The 22,027-nt window shown below is 33.0% G+C and overlaps 1 protein-coding gene across 2 annotated transcripts in view; it reads left to right on the top strand.

The window, feature by feature from the left end:
- ARID2 (AT-rich interaction domain 2) overlaps nucleotides 1-22,027 on the top strand; it is a 169,148-nt gene that overhangs the window by 122,773 nt on the left and 24,348 nt on the right. For both annotated transcript variants that reach the window (XM_038577417.1, XM_038577418.1), the window contains one exon: nucleotides 4,461-4,609. In XM_038577417.1, the coding sequence (XP_038433345.1) occupies nucleotides 4,461-4,609 (149 nt within the window). The remainder of the gene's footprint in view (nucleotides 1-4,460; nucleotides 4,610-22,027) is intronic.

Here is a 22,027-nt window from a genome sequence, read left to right on the forward strand (position 1 = left end):
TTCAGTATGTTCTTATAAGCCAGGCTTGGTATGTATTGATTACCTAGGTTTATACTTTATAAAAGTAAAAAAACTTGGTAGTTTAAGAACATGAGGGAATGTTAGAGCAGAAAGACACCTAGGTATTATCTTGTCCCAAACCCTCATTTTTAAGAATTAGAGTTACTTTTCCACGCTCACAGAGATCTCTTTTCCAATGATTTCTATAATTGTCTTAATTCTGTTCTCAAAGGTCTGTGCATTTAGACTAACCATAATCACTTACATCACATTTAGAGTAAATCTAATTATTGTTCCTTATAACTGTTTCAGAGTATCTTTCCTTATTTGCTTATGCTTTAGAATATACTTTCTCAGTTCCTTCAATTACATCTTGTGTCAGGGTGTCTGGTTTATTCATCATCCTATTTATCTCAGTCCATTTTATAAGTGGCTTTCAAAATCTGTAGCTAGAATTAAGCACAGTATTTCATTACTATCTAGTAAAGAATTTATTTTGAGAACAGATTATGAATTTGTGTCTTTTTAACACAGATTGAAGTGTTTAAATTTTCATCTTTCTAAGGTTTTTAAAGTTTAATATTAAGAATGTAAGGATTTAAAAAAAATGTAAGGATTTAAGAGCCTCAAATCCCAAGTCTTACATCAGGAAATATTACCACTATAAGGACACCTGAGTGGCACAGTTGGTTGAGCATCCCACTCTTGATTGCAGCTCAGGACATGATATTGGGGTGCTGGGATCAAGCCTCACAGTTGGGCTCTGTGCTGAGCGGGGAGTCTGCTTGAGGATTCTCTCCTCCTGCCCCTCCCTCTCTCCCTATCAAATAAATCTTAAAATATTATCACTATAATCTAGAATTTTTAGCCATAGTTTACTCTTGAAAAGATGATAGAGGGAAGCAAAGTTAAAATTACCTTTTTTTTTTTTTAACAAAAAGAGCAATAATAAAACTGCTGCATTAACTTTTTTAACTAAAAAATTCTGTAATTTTACATTGCAGAATAAATCACATAGTTGTTTTGTATCCTTCATGTAATTTTTCTGGTCACTCACTGCCAGAATTGTGGCTTTGATTTTCTGGTCACTCACTGCCGGAGTTGTGGCTTTGATTTGAAAAATAACTATACTATTAAAAAAATAGCTTTTCCTCAATAGATGATAGAGAATATTTTTCAAGAGAGATCATTCCAAAAACTTTGGCTTTGAAACTTACTTTTACATTTACATTTGAGTTAGGGTTCTGGCTAATGGCCTAGCAATTCATAGTAAATAATAAAATTAAGAAAAAAGCTTACACATCCTAAAAAATGTATTTTTGCACTCTTGTGTAAAAGGCCTAATCCTATTGATGATTGAACAATTGATTGATTGGGGCGGGGGCAGAGGGAGAGGGAAGGTGAGTCTTTTAAGTAGACTCCAAGCTAAGTACAGAGCCCATCACTGGGCTGGATTTCACCATCTTGAGATCATGACCTGGGCCAAAATCAAGAGATGGATATTTAGCCACACAGGTGCCCCAGAAAAGGGCTGTCTTTTAATAACAAGAGGAATCCTAAAAATATTCACCCATACAGTTAAAGGAAATATGATTCTTAGAATTTCTCATTTGGTATATTATATAAATGCTTTAATTCTTGGGGCACCTAGGTGGCTCAGTTGGTTAGTCATCTGCCTTCAGCTCAGGTCATGATCCCAGGGTCCTTGGATTGAGCCCCACATCAGGCTCCCTACTCAGTGGGGAGAGGGAGAGAGAGAAGCAGGCTCTCCCCATGCTTTCTCTCATTCTCTCTCTCATATAAATAAATTAAATCTTTTTTTTTAAAGTACTGTTTTGGTTTCGGTGATAATATTTAGACCTATTCTTGTCATTTAATTTTTATTGTAAATTTTTTTCCAGCATATACAAAAGTAGAGACAGTAAATCATGTATTACTACCTAGCTTAAAATATTTATACCGTTTTGCCTTTTTAGTTTCATCTGTTCTTCACCACTATCATTTTTTTTTCTTGGAGTACTTTAAAACAAATATCAAACATTATTTCATTTTGCCAGTACATAATTCAGAATCGATTTCTCTAATAATCAAGTGAAGTACTTTTAAATATTTAAATCTGTCTTTCTCTATAATACCGAAGCACATCTAACAGAAATAGTAATGTTTTAATATTATTTGGCACCTAGTTCATGGTCAGTGTTCTCTAGCTGTCTTTAAGAAACGTGGTTTTTTTTTTTTTTTTTTAACAACTTGCTCAAATTAAGATCCACAGGTTTTTTACATATTGCATTTGGTTAATGTGTCTTTATTCATTCTTAATTTAACTTAGATTAGTTTCAGTCATCCTTACCATATCCGTCATTAACATTTGGGGTCAAAATACCCTGTGATTCCTTGTTAAATTTTTGTGTGACAATAAATAAGAGTTCCACAATGGAAGAAAAAATTGGATAAAGATTTGTTAGCACTTAAGAAAGTAAAAATAAGCTTAACCTACAAATATATGACAAGATAGTCAATAAAATACCTAATTTAAATGGTAATAGTATGGGGAACCAGAAGGTTCATTGTGAGGGAATTTGATGCCTTTAGCAAATTTACCCTTTAATTAAAATTCTGGGATATTTGTAACTTGTTACTCCCTAATATTTGTATTTGGCTGAAACTGATCTTGATTACTCTCCCTTATTAGAATTTCCTGGATTTTTAATGCAATATTTTCATTTCAGGGAAGCAATTTGAGTAATTCTTTTGATAGACTAATTCTAATGTTACCTTCCATTCCTTTATCTTTGATCTCCTTTTCTTTCTGTCTGCTTTCTCAGCATTGGTTTTTATAGCTTTAAGGATTCCCTGGTGAATGACTGTCAGATCTGTGTTTCCAGCATTAACTTCTATTAATAGACATTTGTAGTTGTTGATCTGTCAGTGTTCCCAAAGCAAACTCATTACATTATCTTTCTTCCAAAGTATTGTTTCCCTTTTGGACTTCTCTATTTGGACTTCTAGCATAATAAAATAGGATCTCTTGCCATTTTTTGAGAATCTAGAACTAGGCTCTTCATCTGTAGTTTCTCTGTTCTTCCCACCATTCCTTAAGTTAGATTTCATTACTTAACAGTTTATAGATGAGGAAACTGAGGAAAATAGGTTGGCCAAGGTCACATAATTAGTTTAAAAGGCAAATTGAAAGTTTGAGTGCTGATGTGTCAAGCCAGAAAGTCCACATCCTATCCATGATGCCTATTTTCCACGCATGTATATACACGTGTATGTTTTCTCATTGTAAAATGTTAAGGGTGGAACCGTATAATAGGAACAATTTCAATCACATCCCAAAAGTAGATTTTTTTTCTTAGACCTTAGAACTCAAAAGTTCTTATGACTTCACATTTTGAAACTTTTTTCCCAGCATTTTATTCTCTTTTTTCATTTTTGTTCTCTAGCCTAATATGTGTTTTGTGTTTTTTTCTAATTATTATGGCTTTTATCTGATGTTTGCAGCAATTTTTAGCTAGTTTTGCCCAACTATTTCCAATATTACCTTACAAGTGAACAAGTATATTTAGTATTTTCCCAAAGTGTAAATGTATTGCCATTAAGCAATGCTTTGAAAATGGCATGATACCATTTATATATGAAAATTTCAATTTTATTTTTCCCTTTGTGATACATTATGAATAAAATCTAAGGTTCAAAGAAAATATTTTGCCTCAAATTGTTTTAAACTATATTATAATTATATATTTTTCAAAGGGATGAGTTATAGAAGAAGAAAACATAGCTCGTATTTAAAAGACTTATGTGTATAATTAGAATCCTTTTACTTGTATTGTCCATCAAAAGCTGTAATGGAACAACTTTGAAGTTGTTAAAATGGCTTAATATAAAATAACATTTTACAACATTGTACTTATGGTTACTTCATTTTTAACATCAGAAATTTTCTTTGCTTTTTACTATGTTTTATGTTGTATTCATTTAAAAATCTAAAAGGAAATATATGCAAAGAAATAATTGCAGTTGATTTGTTTTTGTGCAGAATGTACGTAAGTAAATCAAGTGGGTGCATTTAGATTTATTCCTTATTTTAATCCATAATTGTATTTCTGCCTAATTTTATCAATCTAAAAATTCTTAATTCTAAATAATGTATATTCTGTAGCAATAACAGTGTGATCTTGCCTTTGTTGTTCATATGAAATAAAAGAATCTGACTTCCTAGTTATTTTTATAAAAAGTTCTCTTTTTAGAGAATTGTTTTTAAAATGATCATTAAAACTACAGATGTAAAAAAATAAAAATAAAAAATAAAACTATAGATGTAAATTTTAGGTTAGAAGTGCATGAATATCGATGTAATCATATAATTGTCATTATAATCATTTTAAGCCTACACTATAAAATATGAATGTTTTTCAGTGTCACCTCACAAACTGCATGGTTGTATTTTTTCACAGAACACTCCTATGACGCCTTCACCAGCTGTGCAAGTGCAGAGCCAGCCTAACACTTCCCAGCCTTCTCCATTCAGTGCATCTAGTCAACAAGGGGATCCAGTGAGAAAACCTGGACACAACTTCATGTGTCTGTGGCAGTCTTGTAAAAAGTAAATGGCAATTTTATTTGATACACATAAATGTTCTTTTGTTCTTTATATTTATATTTGTCATCTATACTTCAATGAAAATTTTCTTTTGAAACCACTGAAGTCTTTGAGCAAAAATACTTTCTGTTAAGAGGGATGTTTATGTAGCTCCAGTGGCATTTAAACTAAGAAATTTATATAAATGGTAGACCTTCCTTGCCTAATGGTAGGGGTAGGTTATTGGGGAATTTGTTTCAGTATTAGCTTTTAAAAAAAGAAAATCAGCTAAGCATTTAGTTCCATATTTGTTTATGAAAAGAGATAGGTTTTTTAAAGTGACTTGAAGTTGATGGCAGCCATAGAATTTCTCTATTGTAGCAATTTAAAGATAATGATCTGTTAGGAAGACTGACTTGTCTTAAATTTGAGTTTGGGTTGGACATCCCATGCAAATTATTTTTAAAGCTATGTCATCTCACAATTTGATATCTAAGATGATTAATGAGTAGAACTGAACTTCCTAAAACAGGGCTTTCTTACACTTGAAGAAATACTTGAGAATAATGTTGGTTAAAATAAGATAGTTCTTTTAACATTTCTCAACCATGACCCTTTGCTTTGTCACTTTTTAAAGGTCTACGACGAAGGCACTTGTCTTAATAGACCTAATACCCTTCATTTTTTAGGTATCAAAGATTCCATTTCCCTCTGATAGCAGAAATTACCACATTCATTTAAAAATTATGCTTGCTATTCATAATCTTTATGATATACTACAGACATTGTACTTTACTGTAAACTTCATATGTGGGCTTTTTGTGGGACTGTGATTATCACTGTAGCCCAGGGATTATTAATAGTGTGCACAATTTCTTTGGACAGTGTTCATCAAACTTTAAATCTCAATCCAGTAGGGATATCATGAAATCATTTTGTCTGGTCTCTACCTGTGGGTTTTTGCTGATTTCGTTTAGTTTTGTTTTTCCCAACAACAACAAAAAAATGAATAAAACATACCAGATTCCATCATATTAGTAAGGGTAACTATTGTTTCCAGTTTTATATGTGTATAGTATAGGCATGTGTGTACTAGACTATAGTATAAAATCTATTTGTCAAAAGGTAGTTTACAAGTCAGTGTGTTAGGTGGTCTCTGATTATTTCTTTGATTTGTTTATTTTGACCGTCTTGTTTTGTTTATGTTATAATAATCTGAAACTTCTTCACCAATGTCAATTGTATTCTTTACTTTTTTCAGATTTTTTTTGTCTTTCCATGAAAATGGAATTTATGGAGTAGGGGGTCAACTAATACTGTTTGTTGACTAAAAAGTTTGAGAATAGCTACTTTAAATGAAGCACTTACAGTATTTCAAGAAAAAAGGTTGCTGGAAGAGCTAATGAGCCTAAATGCACAACCCAATTTCCCATCTTGCTAGTAGGATCAGTGCTACAAAATTTGATATGTGCCTCCTCTTTGGAAGTCTTTTTTGAATAAGACTCAGCAAGGCTTCCTAGAGCTTGTCATTTTTTAAAGCCATTTTTAGATGCTGCAATAGTAATTCAGTTTGATTCTGCAAATATTTATCGAGCACCCTCTGGGAGAGTATATGTGCTATGAGTTAGAAATAAAAAAGATCATTCTCAGCTTTTAGAGAAGCGCATCCAAAAACAAATTTATGGTATAAATAAGTGCTATAAAAAGATAGTTGGCAGCATAGCGGACAGTTAATGTAATGCTGGGGGTAGTTAGAAAAGTTTCACTACAGAGGCGCCTAGGTGGCTCAGTCCATTAAGCAGCTGACTCTTGCTCTCACCTTAGGTTGTGATCTTGTGATCATGAGATTGGAGCCCTCTATCAGGCCTGCGCTTAGCGCAGTCTGCTTCAGATTCTCTGTCTCCCTCTCCCTCTTCCTTTGCTTCTTCTCTCTCTCTCTCTCAAATAAATAAAATCTATAAAATAAAATAAAATAAAATAAAATAATAAAAAAATAAAATAAAATGGAATGGTTTCACTACAGTCATTACTTTTGAATTGAGTCTTAAGGGATGTGTAGTGGTTTGTCTTGGAAAAATAATTTTGGTTAGAATAGCAAATGCAGGAAATTATAGAAGGAGCTCATAAGCCCAGGGATCTATGAGAAGCATAGGATACCAAGAGCAGAAGGGCATGAAGAGAATAGTGACTTATATTATTCAGATTAAGTTTTAATTCCAAGTGGAAAATACATATCATTGCCATTGTCCACTAAAGGCTATATTCTAATTTTTTTTAAATGACAGATCAATTTTTCTTCCTTGTTTCCATCAGACTTTAATTAAAATTATTTCCTTCACTGATACATTATTGTGAAATACTCCATATTGAAAGTTGAAATCACTGACCATGCACTCTTTTCCTTTCATGGAATTAAAAATGACTTTAGTTATACATTTAACCTCTTTTTCATTCTGTGGTACAACCATATTTTACATGGTGTTTTTGTATTTGTAATTCTTCTTTTCTTAATTTAATATATTCTTTTCATCCAGCCACTTACTCTTCAACACTGCACATCAATAATTGCTTTTTATAGATTTATTTATTTACTTTAGAGAGAGAGAGAGAAAGAGTATGTGCAAGGAAAGGGGCAGGAGAGGGAGAGAGAGAATCCTTAAGCAGACTTTTCCCTGAGTGTGGAGCCCAACACAGAGCTTGATCTCATGACCTTGAAATCATGATCTGAGCTGAAATCAAGAGTTGATTGCTTAACCAACTGAGCCATTCAGGAGCCCTCAATAATTGCTTTTTAAATAAGCAGGCATTTTATCTCTAAAAAATGGGGACCCCAATCTACATAATTTGCACCCTTTGCAGAAAATAAGCCCTTCAATATTGTGAGTTCTTCAAATATCCTTTCAGAATTTCCATTTCTCCACTTGTATTTTGTTTAGAGTTTGAAATGAAATCTAAGATTCAAACATTGCTTTTGGTTGAGAAGACTTTTAGGTTTCTTTTAACCTGTATATTGCCCTTTCATCTCTGTTAATCTTTTTTTAAGTTTTTGTTGATAAACATAGGTTATTTGCCCTTTAAGAACATCACAATCTGGATTTTACTGGTATCATTTGGCATGTTACTCCTGACCCTACAGTTAGTAATTAGGTCCAGATGTTTGATCAGATTTTGATTTGAGTTTTATGAAGAGCATTTTAGAAGAGGCATTGTGTACTTCCATTAGGAGATATGTAATGTCTTGTGTCTTTATTTGTGATGTCAACAGCCACTGAAGATCATTGCCTACATCCATTATTTCATTAAGAGTTGTAAAATGTAAAAATTCCCCTCTTTATCAACTCTTTGATTTTTCTGAGGAATAATAAGTTCCTAGAAAAGAAGCTAGATAGGTTATATATGATATCTCTTATTTACCAGTTTTCAAAGTATTGTGTTACTTACTTGAATTCTTTGCAGGTGTCCCATGAAGTTTGGATTTTGTGTTTGTTTTTCATATCATTGTAAGTGAACTTATGAATTTAAAAATATTTGAGGTATTTTAGTCCATTGCAATTGTTATTTCTTGATGTTCAGATTGCCTCATCTTTAGCTGGTAAAGGTCTATTCGTGCTGGTTCCCAGTTCCTTTGGTTGATCTTAAAATACGTGATCTTAATATGTCTTTGACAGTTTCCTTGCTGTCTGTTAGACAAAACGTTCCAGGCTTATCTTGTACATTTCCTGCCATACACATGGCATCAAATTTCTCCAAGGAGGTCTTTTAATGAATGGGAAATAGTATTTAGTCTAGGTTTGAAGGAGTATGCATTGCTTTTAAGTTGGTTAGTGTTCTAGACATTTTAGTAGACATACTAGAAAGACTAAAGATTTTTATTTCATGCTTAGACCTTCTAAACTCTTAGATCACATAATATACATTTTGTTGCTTTCTGCTACTTCAATTTTTTAACTTTCTGATCCATCTGTATTTTAGTTTCATGTATAAAGTGAAGCATGAAGATAGCTTTATTGTTTTCCAAATGGCTAACATATTGGTGCTTATCTTTCCCTTAGGTGTTTGAAATTCCACCCTTGATATATTAAATTCCTGTATGCTTTGTCTGTTTCTGGATTACTTATTATCCCACTGGTCTCTGTCCTTATTATACCATCACTTTAAATTTGGATATGACAAGATCCCCCTCCAAATTTTTCTTTTTTCAGGGTGTTTCTTAATTTTTTCAAGCACTTATACCAGGCACTATGCTAGATTTTGAAATAAGAGTGATTTATAAATTGGACTTAGTACATATACAGATACTTATCCTTTCAAATGAACTTTAGAATGTTTCTAGAGATCAAAAAAAAAAAAAAGCATGTTGGCATTTTTGTTGTAATTGCTTTTAATGAATTTTTTTGGTAGTGTTTGTCTTATGGTAGTAAACATTGTTCCAGTGTTATTTCTTCCCTTAAAGGAAAAAGGTATCAGCTTATGGTATTATAGTCTTTTTTTATCCCAGTATAGCTTGAAAGTTTTCTTCACATACATTAATTGCAGAACTTATTGCTAGTTGTGCTTTTTATTTTTTTGTTGCTGTCATAAATTTTGACTTCTATATTTTCAACTGTTTTTTCTATATTAATACCTCTTATTTTGTCCTCTTGTCCAAGTATAATATCTTATGTTTCTAGAATAGTTGTACAATAGTAGTGATAATATTCATCCTTATCTTTTAAAAAAAAATAGTAGACTATTTTTAGAGCCGTTTTAGATTTAGAGAAAAGTTGAGCAGATAGTGCAGAGTTCCCATATATTCTCTCTTCCTAACAGTTTCCCTAATATTAACATTTTGTATTAGTGTGATGCATATGTTACGATTGATGAGTAATATTTATACATTATCATAAGCTAAAATCTATAGTTTACATGAGGATTCACTCTTTGTGCTATAGTTGTGTGGATTTTGACAACGTAAAATGTCACATATTCATCTTTACAGTATTGTACAGAATAATTTCACCACCCTGAAAATGCCCTGTTTGATCTATTCATCTATCTCTCTTCACTACCTCCCGTCTTTCCCCTGCCTCCATGCCCCTAGCAACTACTGATTTTCTCTATAGTTGCCTTTGCCCAGAATATATAGTTGGAATCATATAGTAATATACATACAGTATGTAGTTTTCAGACTTTTAAGACTGGTTTCTTCACTAAGAATATGAATTTAAGGTTCTGAACTATGTCTTTTGTGGCTTGATTACTCATTTCTTTTTATTGCTGAATAATAATTCTGTTGTATGGATGCATCCGTTTATCTATCAAAGGACATTTTGGTTCCTTCTAGTTTTTGGCAGTTAGGAAGTTACTATAAATATTTGTATGTAGTTTTGTAGTTTTTATTTATTTATTTTTTTTCCTAAGTAAGCTCTGCACTCAACACAGGACTTTAACTTACAACCATGAGATCAAGAGTCACATGCTCCACCATCTGAGCCAGCCAAGTGCTCTTGTATGGACATGATTTTTAACTCCTTTGGGCAGTTACCTAGGGTTACAATTTCTTGATTGTATGGCAAGACTATATTTAGCATTGTAGAAACTGTCCAACTGTTTTTCAAAGTGGCTGTACTATTTTGTACTTGTAACCATCAATGAATGAATAAGAAGTTCCTGCTCCTGCACACCCTCACCACCATTCAGTATTGTCAGTTTTTTAGATTTTAGCCATTCTAATAAATGTGCGTTCACATCTATGTTATTTTCATTTGTATTTCCCTGATGACAAAAGATGTTGAACATCTTTTCATTTACTTATTTACCATCTGAATATAATCTTTGGTAGGGTATCCAGATTTAACCTATTTTTTAATTAGGACATTTGCTGAGTTTTTAGTAATATATAGGTGTTAGATTTTGTCATACCTATTTTTTCTTTTTCTACAGCTATTGATATGATATGATTTTCCTTCTTTAGCCTGTTGATGTGATGAATTATATAAATTAACTTGAATTATCCTTGCATAGCTGCAGTGAAGAAGTTAAATAAATATGCATATTTTTCAGCTTAGCCTAAGATATTTCTTTAGTGTTCTTATATTTGGCCTTAGTGGTTCAGCAAAAGGCATACGATAACACAGTGCATCCTTCATTTTTCATTGGTATGTAGTTTTTTTTAATGTTACTTAATAGATTTACTAATATTTTTCTTGAGGATTTTTTTCCCCAAAGTGAGCTCCACAGTATAGAGCCCAGTGCAGGGCTTGAACTCATGACCCTGAGGTCAAGACCTAAACTGAGATCAAGAGTCAGATGCTTAACTGACTAAGCCAACCAGATGTGCCACCTTTGGAGGATTTTTACACCTATGTTCATGAGAAATACTGGTCTATAGTTTTTCTGTCTTTGTATGTTTTTGGTATTAGGGCAATGCTGATCTTATATAATGAATTAGGAAATGTTCTCTCTTTGTTTTCTGGTAGGGATTATAGAGAATGGTATCATTTCTTCCTTAAATTTTTGGTAGAATTCACCAGTGAAAGTATCTTGGCCTAGTTTTCTTTTTTGCAAGATAAACCATTGGTTCAATTTTTTCAGTAGTTAAGTTTTATTCAGATTATTCTTCTTGTGTGAGTTTTAGCAGGTTGTTGATCATTCATTTCATAAATTACCAAATTTGTGGCATAGAGTTATTCATAACATTTATTATCCTTTTAATGTCCATGGGCTCAGTAGCAATTAAAGAAGCTTTCATTTCTGATGTTAGTAATTGTGCCTTTTCCCATTCTTTTTCTTGCTTAAGCTAGCTGGAGATTTATCTATTTTATTGATTTTTTTTTTATTGATCTTTTCAAACAACCAATTTTTGGTTTCATTGATTTTTTTCTGTTGATTTCCTGTTTTCATTTCATTGATTTCTACTCTAATTTTTATTTTTTTCTTCTGCTTACCTTGATTTATATTTTTACTTTTTTGGTTTCCTAAAGTGGGAGCTTAGATGTATACATTTAGATCTTTTCTAATTATATACATTTCATGCTATAACTTTCCCTCTATGTACTGCTTTAGCTGTATCCCACAAATTTGGTAAGTTATAATTTCATTATCACGTAGTTCAAAATATTTTAGAAGGGTGTTGTTTAATTTCCAAATATTTTGGGATATTCCACCTATCTTTTTGTTAGTGATTTTTAGCTTAATCACATTGTAATCTGAGAGCGTACTTTATGTGATTTCTGTTCTTTTAAATTTGTTAAGGTGTGTTTTATATCCCAGATGTAGTCTCTTTTGGTGAATGTTCCAGGTGAGCATGAGAAGAATGTTTTTTCCATTGTTTTTGAAGCATTATATAAATGTCAGAGCCAATTGATTGATAGTGTTGTTTAGTTCAACTACATCTTTACTGATTTTCAGCCTGCTGAATCTGTCAGTCACTGATAGAGTTGTGCTAAGTTTCCAAATATAATTAGTGGATTTGTCTGTTTTCTTCTTGCAGTTCTGTCAGATTTTGCTCATTTTTTGATGCTTTGTGTTAAGAGTACAGACCTTAAGACTTCTGTCTTTGTGAAGAGTTGACCTCCGTATCATTGTGTAATGTCCCTCTTTATTTCTCATAGTCCCTGTACTCTGAAGTCTGCTTTGTCTGACATTAGTATAGTTACTTCACCTTTCTTTTGATTACTGTTAGTGTGGTATATCTTTCACCATCCTTTTATATTTTGGGAGGGAGGGTGGATGGAGGGATGGAGCATAAAGTGGATTTTAATGTTCAAATTAATTAGTCCCCAACTTTCAACTTTGAATATGATTTTCTCTTCTTCCCATAGGTTTTCTTCACATAAGTCAATCCTTCAACTGTTGCTAACTACCTTTTTAAAAAAATTTTAATTGAAAAAAAAAATGTTTTTTAATTGAAGTATAGTTGACATCCACTATTGTATTGTGTGATGTGTACAGCATAGCCATTTGACAGTTATACGCATTACACAACATTCAGTATGCTAAGGTTAGTTACCATGTGTTATCCTACAAAGTTATTACAGTATTATTGACTAAGCTCCCTGTGCTGTACTTTTCATCCCTATGACTTACTTATTTTACAACTGGAAGTTTGTAACTTTTAATCCCCTTCACCTATTTTGCTAATTCCCCAACCATCTCTATCACTTTACTTTTAATCTGTGTTGTTATATCTAACCACACATACTTGAGTTTCATTTTGTTTATCCTCTCTGGGAGTCTCTTTGTTTTTTAATTAGTGTATTTAGATCATTCACGTTTAAAGTGATTATTGAGGGATCCCTGGGTGGCGCAGCGGTTTGGCGCCTGCCTTTGGCCCAGGGCGCGATCCTGGAGACCCGGGATCGAATCCCACATCAGGCTCCTGGTGCATGGAGCCTGCTTCTCCCTCTGCCTGTGTCTCTGCCTCTCTCTCTCTCTGTGACTATCATAAATAAATTTAAAAAAAAAAATAAAGTGATTATTGATACAGTTGCATTAATAACTGTCATATTTACAAATATTTTCTATTCATTTCACTTGCTTTTTGTATCTTTTGTTTTCACATGCTTTACTTTCTTTGGTTTTTAATGAAGTAATTTATATGATTCTATTTGTTCCTCTTAGCAAATCAATTATGCTTCTTTTAAAAATTTTTTTTATTGGGGCAGCCCGGGTGGCTCAGCGGTTTAGTGCCAACTTCGGCCCAGGGTGTGATCCTGGAGACCCGGGATCAAATCCCACATCAGGCTCCCTGCATGGAGCCTGCTTCTCCCTCTGCCTGTGTCTCTGCCTCTCTCTCTCTCTGTGTCTCTCATGAATAAATAAATAAAATCTTAAACTTTTTTTTTTTTTTTATGATTGTTCGGGTTATATGTTGATGGCTAATCTAGTTCACTTTCAAACAACAATGTGTAGTACGAGTCCTTTGTAATGCAGTATTCTTGATTCTTCCCTCATGTCCTTATGCAGTTGCTATCATTCATTTCACTTATCCAAAGATTTAATCACCAAATACATTGTAGCTGTTATTCTGAACACTTACCTACTAAATCCGTTAAAAATAAGAAAAGTAAAATATTTTATTCTACTTCCATTCTTTCCTTCTCCAGTACTCTTCCTTTCTTTATATACATCCCAGTTTCTGACCTCCACCAATTTTTCTTCTGTAGTCTGTATGAAGAACTTTTTTTTTTAATTTATTTTTATTGGTGTTCAATTTACTAACATACAGAATAACACCCAGTGCCCGTCACCCATTCACTCCCACCCCCCGCCCTCCTCCCCTTCTACCACCCCTAGTTCGTTTCCCAGAGTTAGCAGTCTTTACGTTCTGTCTCCCTTTCTGATATTTCCCACACATTTCTTCTCCCTTCCCTTATATTCCCTTTCACTATTATTTATATTCCCCAAATGAATGAGAACATATAATGTTTGTCCTTCTCCGACTGACTTACTTCACTCAGCATAATACCCTCCAGTTCCATCCACGTTGAAGCAAATGGTGGGTATTTGTCATTTCTAATAGCTGAGTAATAATTCCATTGTATACATAAACCACATTGAAGAACTTCTTTTAACATTTCTTATAAGGTAGCTCTACAGTGAAGATATGCCCTCAGTTTTTGTCTGAAAAAAGTATTTCTCCTTCACTTTTGAAAAATAACTTTGTGGACAAAAAATCTTTTTCTCTTAACTTTAAAATATTTCATTCTACTCTTCTTGCTTATGTGGTTTCTCAAGAGACATCAGATAATCTTACCTTTCTTGTGCTATCAGTAAGGTTTTTGTTTTTGCTATTTTCCATCTAGCTACTTTCAAGATTTTTTGTCTTTGGTTTTTAGCAGTTTGAATATAACATGCCTAGGTGGTGTTGTTTTTATATGTATCCTATATGGTATTCTCTGAATTTCCTAATCTATGGTTTGGGGTGTCATTAATTTTGGAAAATTCTCAGCCATTCTTACTTCAAGTATTTTTTCCATTTTTTTCTCTTTCCTCTTTCTGATATTCCCATTACACATATGTTACAACTTTTGTAATTGTCCCACAGTTCTTGAATATGTTTCCTTTTTTCATTTTTTTTCTCTTTATTTTTTAGTTTGTGAAGTTTCTATTCATACATGTTTAAACTCACTGATTCTTTTCTTGGCTGTATCTCATCAAAAGCATTCTTTTTCTTTTTTCTTTTTTTTTTTTTAAGATTTTATTTTTTAAGTAATCTCTAACACCCAACAGAAGACTCAAACCCACAGCCCTGAGATCAAATCACATGCTCAACCAACTGAACCGGCCACTCCTCCACCCACTGAGCCAGCCACTCCTTAAAGGCATTCTTTATTTCTGATACAGTATTTTTTATTTCTGGCATTTCTTTTTTATTTTTAATATCTCCATTTCTCTGCTTACTTTATCCATATCTTTTTTACATGTTGCCACTTCTTTGCATGAGTCTTAGCATATTAATTATATTATAATATGTGATTAGCATATTATATTAATCATAACTATGTTTAGTCTGCAGTATGATAATTTCAAAGTCCCTGCCATATCTGAGTCCAGTTCACATGCACCGGATATCAGTTAATAGGAACTGAGGTATAGAGACCTTTAGTGTTAAGTTTTATATTTACCTGCTTAGGAATTATGCTGTATTTAATGTTTGCTGTAGCAGTGAGAGAGGCTTCAGTTTCTTCTAGTGTCCTTTTTCCCCCTCCCTTGTTGTCTTTGGGTTTTGTTAGAAGCTCTTTTTTTCTTTTTTTTTTTTTCCCAAAGACTTTAATTTTAGGGCATGTTGGGGCTGGGGAGGGAGGGAAAGAGAATCTGAGGCAGACTCTGTGCTGAGCGCAGAGCCCCCTTGGGGCTTGGTCTGAAGACCCATGAGATCATGACCCTAGCCAAAACCAAGAATCAGATGCTCAACTGACTGAGCCACACAGGCATCCTGAAGCTCATTGTTAAATTGAGTCTGTATCTTACAGCTTTCTCAGTTGTAATCCACTGTTATTATACTGGAGCCCGGTTGATATGTTGATAAGGTATGCAGATGGGAAGCATTCTATAATCTCATGATTAAATCTAACTTTTATTGGGCTTGAGTCTAAGGGCTGTGACATGAAGAAGAGTTTTTCTTTTGTTTTCTTTATTTTTCTCCCCTTATGTGAGGAATTTGGAGGGCTCAAATTACCTAATTGCTCCTTCCCATCGGCCAGATAAGGCTTTGGTGAAGTAATTTTTCTTGAGGGCAGGCCTTTGGTAAGGAGAGAATATTCTGGGCAAATTTAAAATTGATCCCCCACCCCCAACCCCCACCCCCATGCTGGAATCCGTAGGGAATTTTTTTCCTCCAGTCTTTACTATGAGACCTTGGTAAAATTCCTGGAGTTAAAACTCAAAAAAGCTCTCTACCGAGACTGCAGCCGCATACCATCCCCCAAAGTTTTCATCTTTCAAGATAATCCATACTAGACCTTCCGACAATTCATCAATTTCTGCTTAAGTATTCCTACCAGTTATTGACTCTTGAAGTTATTTGTGATTCTCTATATTTGACTGTCTCCAGTTTTCAGGGAGGCAGTTGCCTTGTGACCTCAGTCCTCTGATGGATTTAAGAAGAATTGTTAACTGTCAATTCAGCTTTTTTTCTTGTTCTGAGAATGAGTGACAACTTCTAACGTCTTTGTATGTCTGACAAAAATTTGGAAGGTCTTTGTCCTTAATCTTTATTCTTATAAAGTCCATGATGTAGACTGCTAGTTTATAACTGAAATATATAAATAACATGTGATTATATTTTGTGTTTGATCTTTATTTAAGGAATGGGACCCAAAAAATTCTCTGTAATAAAAGATACCCATGAACTGCTCTTTTAATTCTGTATAATTAGAGGAAAAGACTTAGTGCCTCTGGTAAGCCAAGAATTTACATCCATTGTTTTTAGTACTTTTAGTACTATTTCTTGGCCAGTGTTCTTTGAATAAGCAGTGCCAGGATAAAGGGGATATTTGAAAGAGGCCTCCAACTTACATTTAACCATAGTATCTCTGCTTTCTGCTTTATGCATAAAGACTCTAAGTCATATTTTGTTTGAAAAGACTGTTCTGCTGCTATAAAAGACATTTGAAAGCTTCTTTTTTTTTTTAGAATACATTGTTTCTCATTCATATCTAGCTAATAGCTGTTATAGAAAAGACAAAAATTCTTTTCCCTTGGGAGGAGTGTAACCTATATCGTGTTTATATTTAGAGTTGTATCATTAAAGAGTCAAAGAGAATTTATAGGATATCAATAAACAAACATTTCCAAAGTGGAAACTGTTCTTTTTAGAAACTAGGGACTTTTATTTGCACTAATAAAATTGATATTCCCTGGCCACCTAAGAATCTACTTAAGTGATGTTGAGGCTCAAACTACTGGGTTCCTACTGAACCTTTTGCAGTTGTATTTCCTCCTAAAGATTCTAATATAAGGTTTTGTTACTCCTGTATAATCCTAAAGATATTTTTGCATCAAGATGGGATTTGAATAATCAATGGTCTCATGGGAACTAACAGAGAGCAACATGAAACATCAACTTCACTCTCTGTGACAAATGAATGAGAACTTACAGGCAACTAGAATTTCTCTGTAAAGGTCCTTCTAATTCTTCCAGAAGTATCACCCAGAATTCATGGTAAATCTTTAATTTCTCCTAGCAATTGAAATTTCAGAAATAATGTAGTGAGTTTGAGTTAAATGAAAAAATTGAAATATTTAACAAAAACTGAATGCAGTTTGATGTATTTTATTTTAAGGTAAAGAAGGTTTCCAAAGACTAGTTGATTATGATATATAAAACTGCAATCTTGATAGATTTGGAAGTATTTAATATAGGATAAGATGTCCAGAGTAGAAATTGGTAATTCAGGATACATCAGTGACTGCTTAATTCTACTTAAATTACAAGTTTTGGTTGAAATTAATTCAGTAGTTACATTACTTGACAGCTTAGACTTCACTTTTATAGCATTCTTTGTCCAAATTTTGTGGTCATAAGGCCAGAAGATATCTTCAGAGGGTTGATGTTTTGCATCCTGGAGTTTTTATCATATTAGCACAATGTCTAGCACATAAAGGGCTTTTAATTAATATTATTGAGTGAGGTCAATTAATGAAGATTGGCTTGATTCTGTAGTCAACAGTTCTTTGCTGACCTAGCCTGTTGGCATCTTATATTTTCAACTGTAAAGATGTAGCCCTTGCTGTTTCTCCATTTATAAAAGATTTTATGTAAAAGCTATAGAATCAATGGGTATTTTGTTATACTTGTTATTATACTTAAAGTTTGAAATAATAAGCCTAAAAAATAATAATAATAAGCCTATATAAGTGTGAGATTAATTTTATATAATACTTTTTGGTAATATTAGTTTAAGATACATTCCTTGGGCTACTACTGATACATAAAAATATCTTATTAGGAAAAGCCCTAATTCATTCCACAGCTAATGGCAGAACTTTTTATTTTACTTCATTCTTCCAAACACTGGATACCAAAGAATATTTAAAGATGGTACCCAAAACCAAAAGTTATATACCATGACACAAATTAGTCAAATTGTGTCGAAGTCCTTTTTAGAGTTATTTAAAATATTTGCGAATAGAATTTACTAAGGACTTAGCCTGTAGTTTACTAATAAACTTTATTTATTCCTTAGAAACTATACACGGAATAAAGAAAATTATGTAACAGTGTTAACCTCTTAAATCTACTATGCTTTCAGAATTTACCAGCATTAAAAATAGGAAAAAAATTATAGCATCATAAGTACTGTGTATAAAATTATACTTCAGTTTTAACCTGGGCATGAACTTAGGTTTATTATCCAAGTAAATAGTCATGTGTTAGAATAGGAAAAGTTAGGCCTTTACACATACCTGGTTTCAAACTCCAGCTCTTGCCACATAGTTCTATGGCTCTGGAAAGTTACTTGTTTGAAAGCATGTTTTCTTTAGCAGTAAAGTGGGGATAATTTTACCTTTAACAAAGAGCCATCATAGAAATCAAATAAGATGATGTTTGTGAACATACTAAATTTAGAGTAAATAATGAGCAAACAGAAGCTCAGGTAGAGAGGTACTTTATGTTGGGTGTAGCTTTATCATGAGCAGTATGAACCTATATACTGCCCTATCTTTCAAGAAGTCCAGGTGAGTATCCAGTCTCAAATTCATTTGTATGCTTTGTCTTATTAAAAACACACAAATACACACATCATCATTCATTTTTATTTTATCTCCAAGCTTATATTTAGTTAATTATTAAGTATAACATATTTATTGAAGTGCCTAAATTGTGCTTATGTACTTCTATACTGCTTTCAGATGTGATTAAAATTTTGGTGGAGGGTACAGATTTCAAAAGCATAGTTATTTAAACAAGGTCCCTGAGAATATATTTCCTATTTTGTTGTATAAAATACATGACTGCTTCACAGTAGCAGTAGGTTGGTAGGTTAGTAGGAGCTGGCGCTAAAGGATCAAAGAGCAAAAAGAAAAATCCTTTTCTTTATAATTAATAATATTAATTATTATTAATACTACTACTATTACTTGTAATATTGTCAATAGTATTAATTATTAGGAGAAAAGGAGATAGGGCCAAAGACATTTGGTTTTGAATATCTTCCATCCAAACTCCCTTCCTATGTTTGAGATATTTCCCATAATTTTAGTCTTACTAGACGGCAGGACTTATCTCTTTCTACAAAAGGCAAAAAAAAAAAAAAAAAAAAGGTCAAATACTTGCTTTCTCCCCCATTACCTCTGGCAGCTAAGCCAATCAATCAGTTGCTCCTACCTGTGGCTTTGAATCTGGTTTGACTGTGGCAGACAGAGCGCTGTAGCAACTGCAGCATTTAGTTTTGCAAGGGCACCATATTTAGTTTGGGGTTGTTCAGTTTGCACTTGCAATTTTTAGTCCTCTACTAAGGCAATAAATTAACTTCTTTTAATAATAAAGCAAGTTGTCTTTTTTTTTTTTTTTTTGGTTTTTCCATTTTGGACTTTGATGATTGGGTATGTAATAAAATTGGATAAGTCTCCCACCATCATTATTGGTTTGGGCTCCCCCCCCCCTCCAAATTTTAGCAGCTTGCTACTAAATCTCATGTGAATATAAAATAATGCATACCCTTGGTATTTCTTTGGCCAGAGAATGTTATCTGCGTAGAACAGTTAGATATATCAAGGGTTGAAGTAAAAGTTAATTCGTCCAAATTAACAGTATAACTTTTAAAACCTCTTTTTGCAGTATAGTTTTTTTCGATGTACTATCATTTATGTGCATTTATTAACATTTAAATGTGCATCTTTTAAACTAGAATTTTCCTATTAAAAATACATATCCTATGTGTTTTAAGTCAAATTATATGTTTTTGCAGCAGGAAGGCTATGAAGGAGGGACATAGAATCCTTTTGGTTGTTAAAGAAAAACAGCCTAAGAACTTCAGCAACTAAGAAAACTTTAAATGAAACTGTCTGAACTAAAATGCTATTTTCAACCTTTTTATTTATGGGTTTTTTTTTTTTAAGATTTTATTTATGTATTTGAGGGCATGAGCCTGGGGAGAGGTAGATAGCGTGGAAGGGGCAGATGGAGAGGGAAAAAGCAGACTCCCCACTGAACAGGGAGCCTGCCGTGGGGCTCTATCCCAGGACCCTGAGATCATGACCAGGGCAGACACTTAACCAACTAAGCCACCTAGGCACCCTCCTTTTATTTATGTTTTAAAAACAAAGGAAACAACCATAGCTTTATAGCCACAGATGTTTGTTTCTAAATTGTTCTTTTAAATATGGTGAATTATTAAAACATCATAGTATATATAAATATATATAACCTACATAGATTGCAGGTTTTTAAATAATAAAATCTTTAAGGTAGTAGGAAAAGTATGCTTTATTTACTTCACTTATTTATATATTTATGATGCCTGAGAAATTGCTTGATGGAAAGAAAAGTGATAGTAATAATCATTTTATAATTAACACCAATAAAGTAATGGTTATTGGCTTTATTTTCAGGTGGAAAGTGGTATAACCTTAAGCGGCTGTTTAGGGTAACTAGAATCCACAAACTTGCGCTGAGTAGCCATATGCAAATAATTTGTTCAGTTGAAACAAACAGCTGAAAGAAAAAAGAATTTGGTGAAGGGGTTTTAAATAAAGAAATAAAAGCTAATCCTATGCTTTATCTGCCACCATTTATGTAAAGAGCAGGGGACTAGCCATTATAAATTGTATTGATGATATAATTGAAAAATAATATGTATCTTTGAAAGATGGCCAATGATGGAGAAAAAAATCATCAGATATGTTACTATAATAAATATATTCAATTACTATAATAAATGTATTAAATATTAATTAAATTTATCATTGCTTTGCCAGATATTATAAATCTAGTTCCTATCTTTTATGATAGTAATGAGATCAAATGAAAAGTGTTATTTCATTTCTTTTTAGTTGGAGTAGCATATATAATGTTACAATTAAGTACAGGGTTCAGTAGAAAGGAAAAGATAGATGCAAAAGAGGAGGTAGTTTACAAAGGTAATTAACAGATTCCAGAATATAAGTGAAAGAATTAACTCTGGAAGTTAAGTTAATCTCTGGCTAAGATCAAAGACAAGGGGGAAGTCTGAGTAATGACAGAATATTTAATACAGAGAAAGAGGAAGTTAGAGCATCTCTCATAGAATAAATTTAAATTCTTTCAGTAATAAGCCCTTTTTTTTTTTCAGACACAGAACAGTTAGGTAATATCCCTAAATTTACAAACTCACACTATTTGGGGGAAGACAAACTCTAAAACAATCAAATTGAAATTTAGTGTTTATTTAACAAAAAGTGAAAAAGTTCGGAGCAGTTTCTATGGGGAATGTTTTCTTTTTTTTTTTTTTTAAAGACTTTATTTATTTATTCATGAAAGACACAGAGAGAGAGAGGCAGAGGGAGAAGCAGACTCCATGCGGGGAGCCCGACGCAGGACTCGATCCTGGGTCTCCAGGATCACACCCTGGACCGAAGGCAACACTTAACCTCTGGGCCACTGGGCTGCCCTGGGGAATGTCTTCAGAAGTAGAAATTAATAAATTGCAGTGATGAGAATCCATTGATAATTGGGAGCATTAACTTGGAGGTGGACTAAACTTTATTGAGCAAGACTTGGCAATTTTGGGATAGTTGTGGGGAAAGCCTCAGTGTAGGTAATTAGTGAGATGGGTATGGTGAAAAGACAAGAGATTACTAGTGCCACCACTATGATTGCTTTTGCTGCTACTAATGATCATCATAATAGCTCTCATTTATTGTTGGCCAAATGACTTTACATGTGTCATCAGATTTAAGCCTCACACCCACCCTGAAAGGTAGATTGACAATAAGTAAAATGAGTTTCAGAAATGTTATTTGTCTAGTGCTTCCATC

The sequence above is a fragment of the Canis lupus genome, chromosome 27 (assembly GCF_011100685.1).
Source record: "Canis lupus familiaris isolate Mischka breed German Shepherd chromosome 27, alternate assembly UU_Cfam_GSD_1.0, whole genome shotgun sequence".
In the NCBI taxonomy this organism is placed as follows: Eukaryota; Metazoa; Chordata; class Mammalia; order Carnivora; family Canidae; genus Canis; species Canis lupus.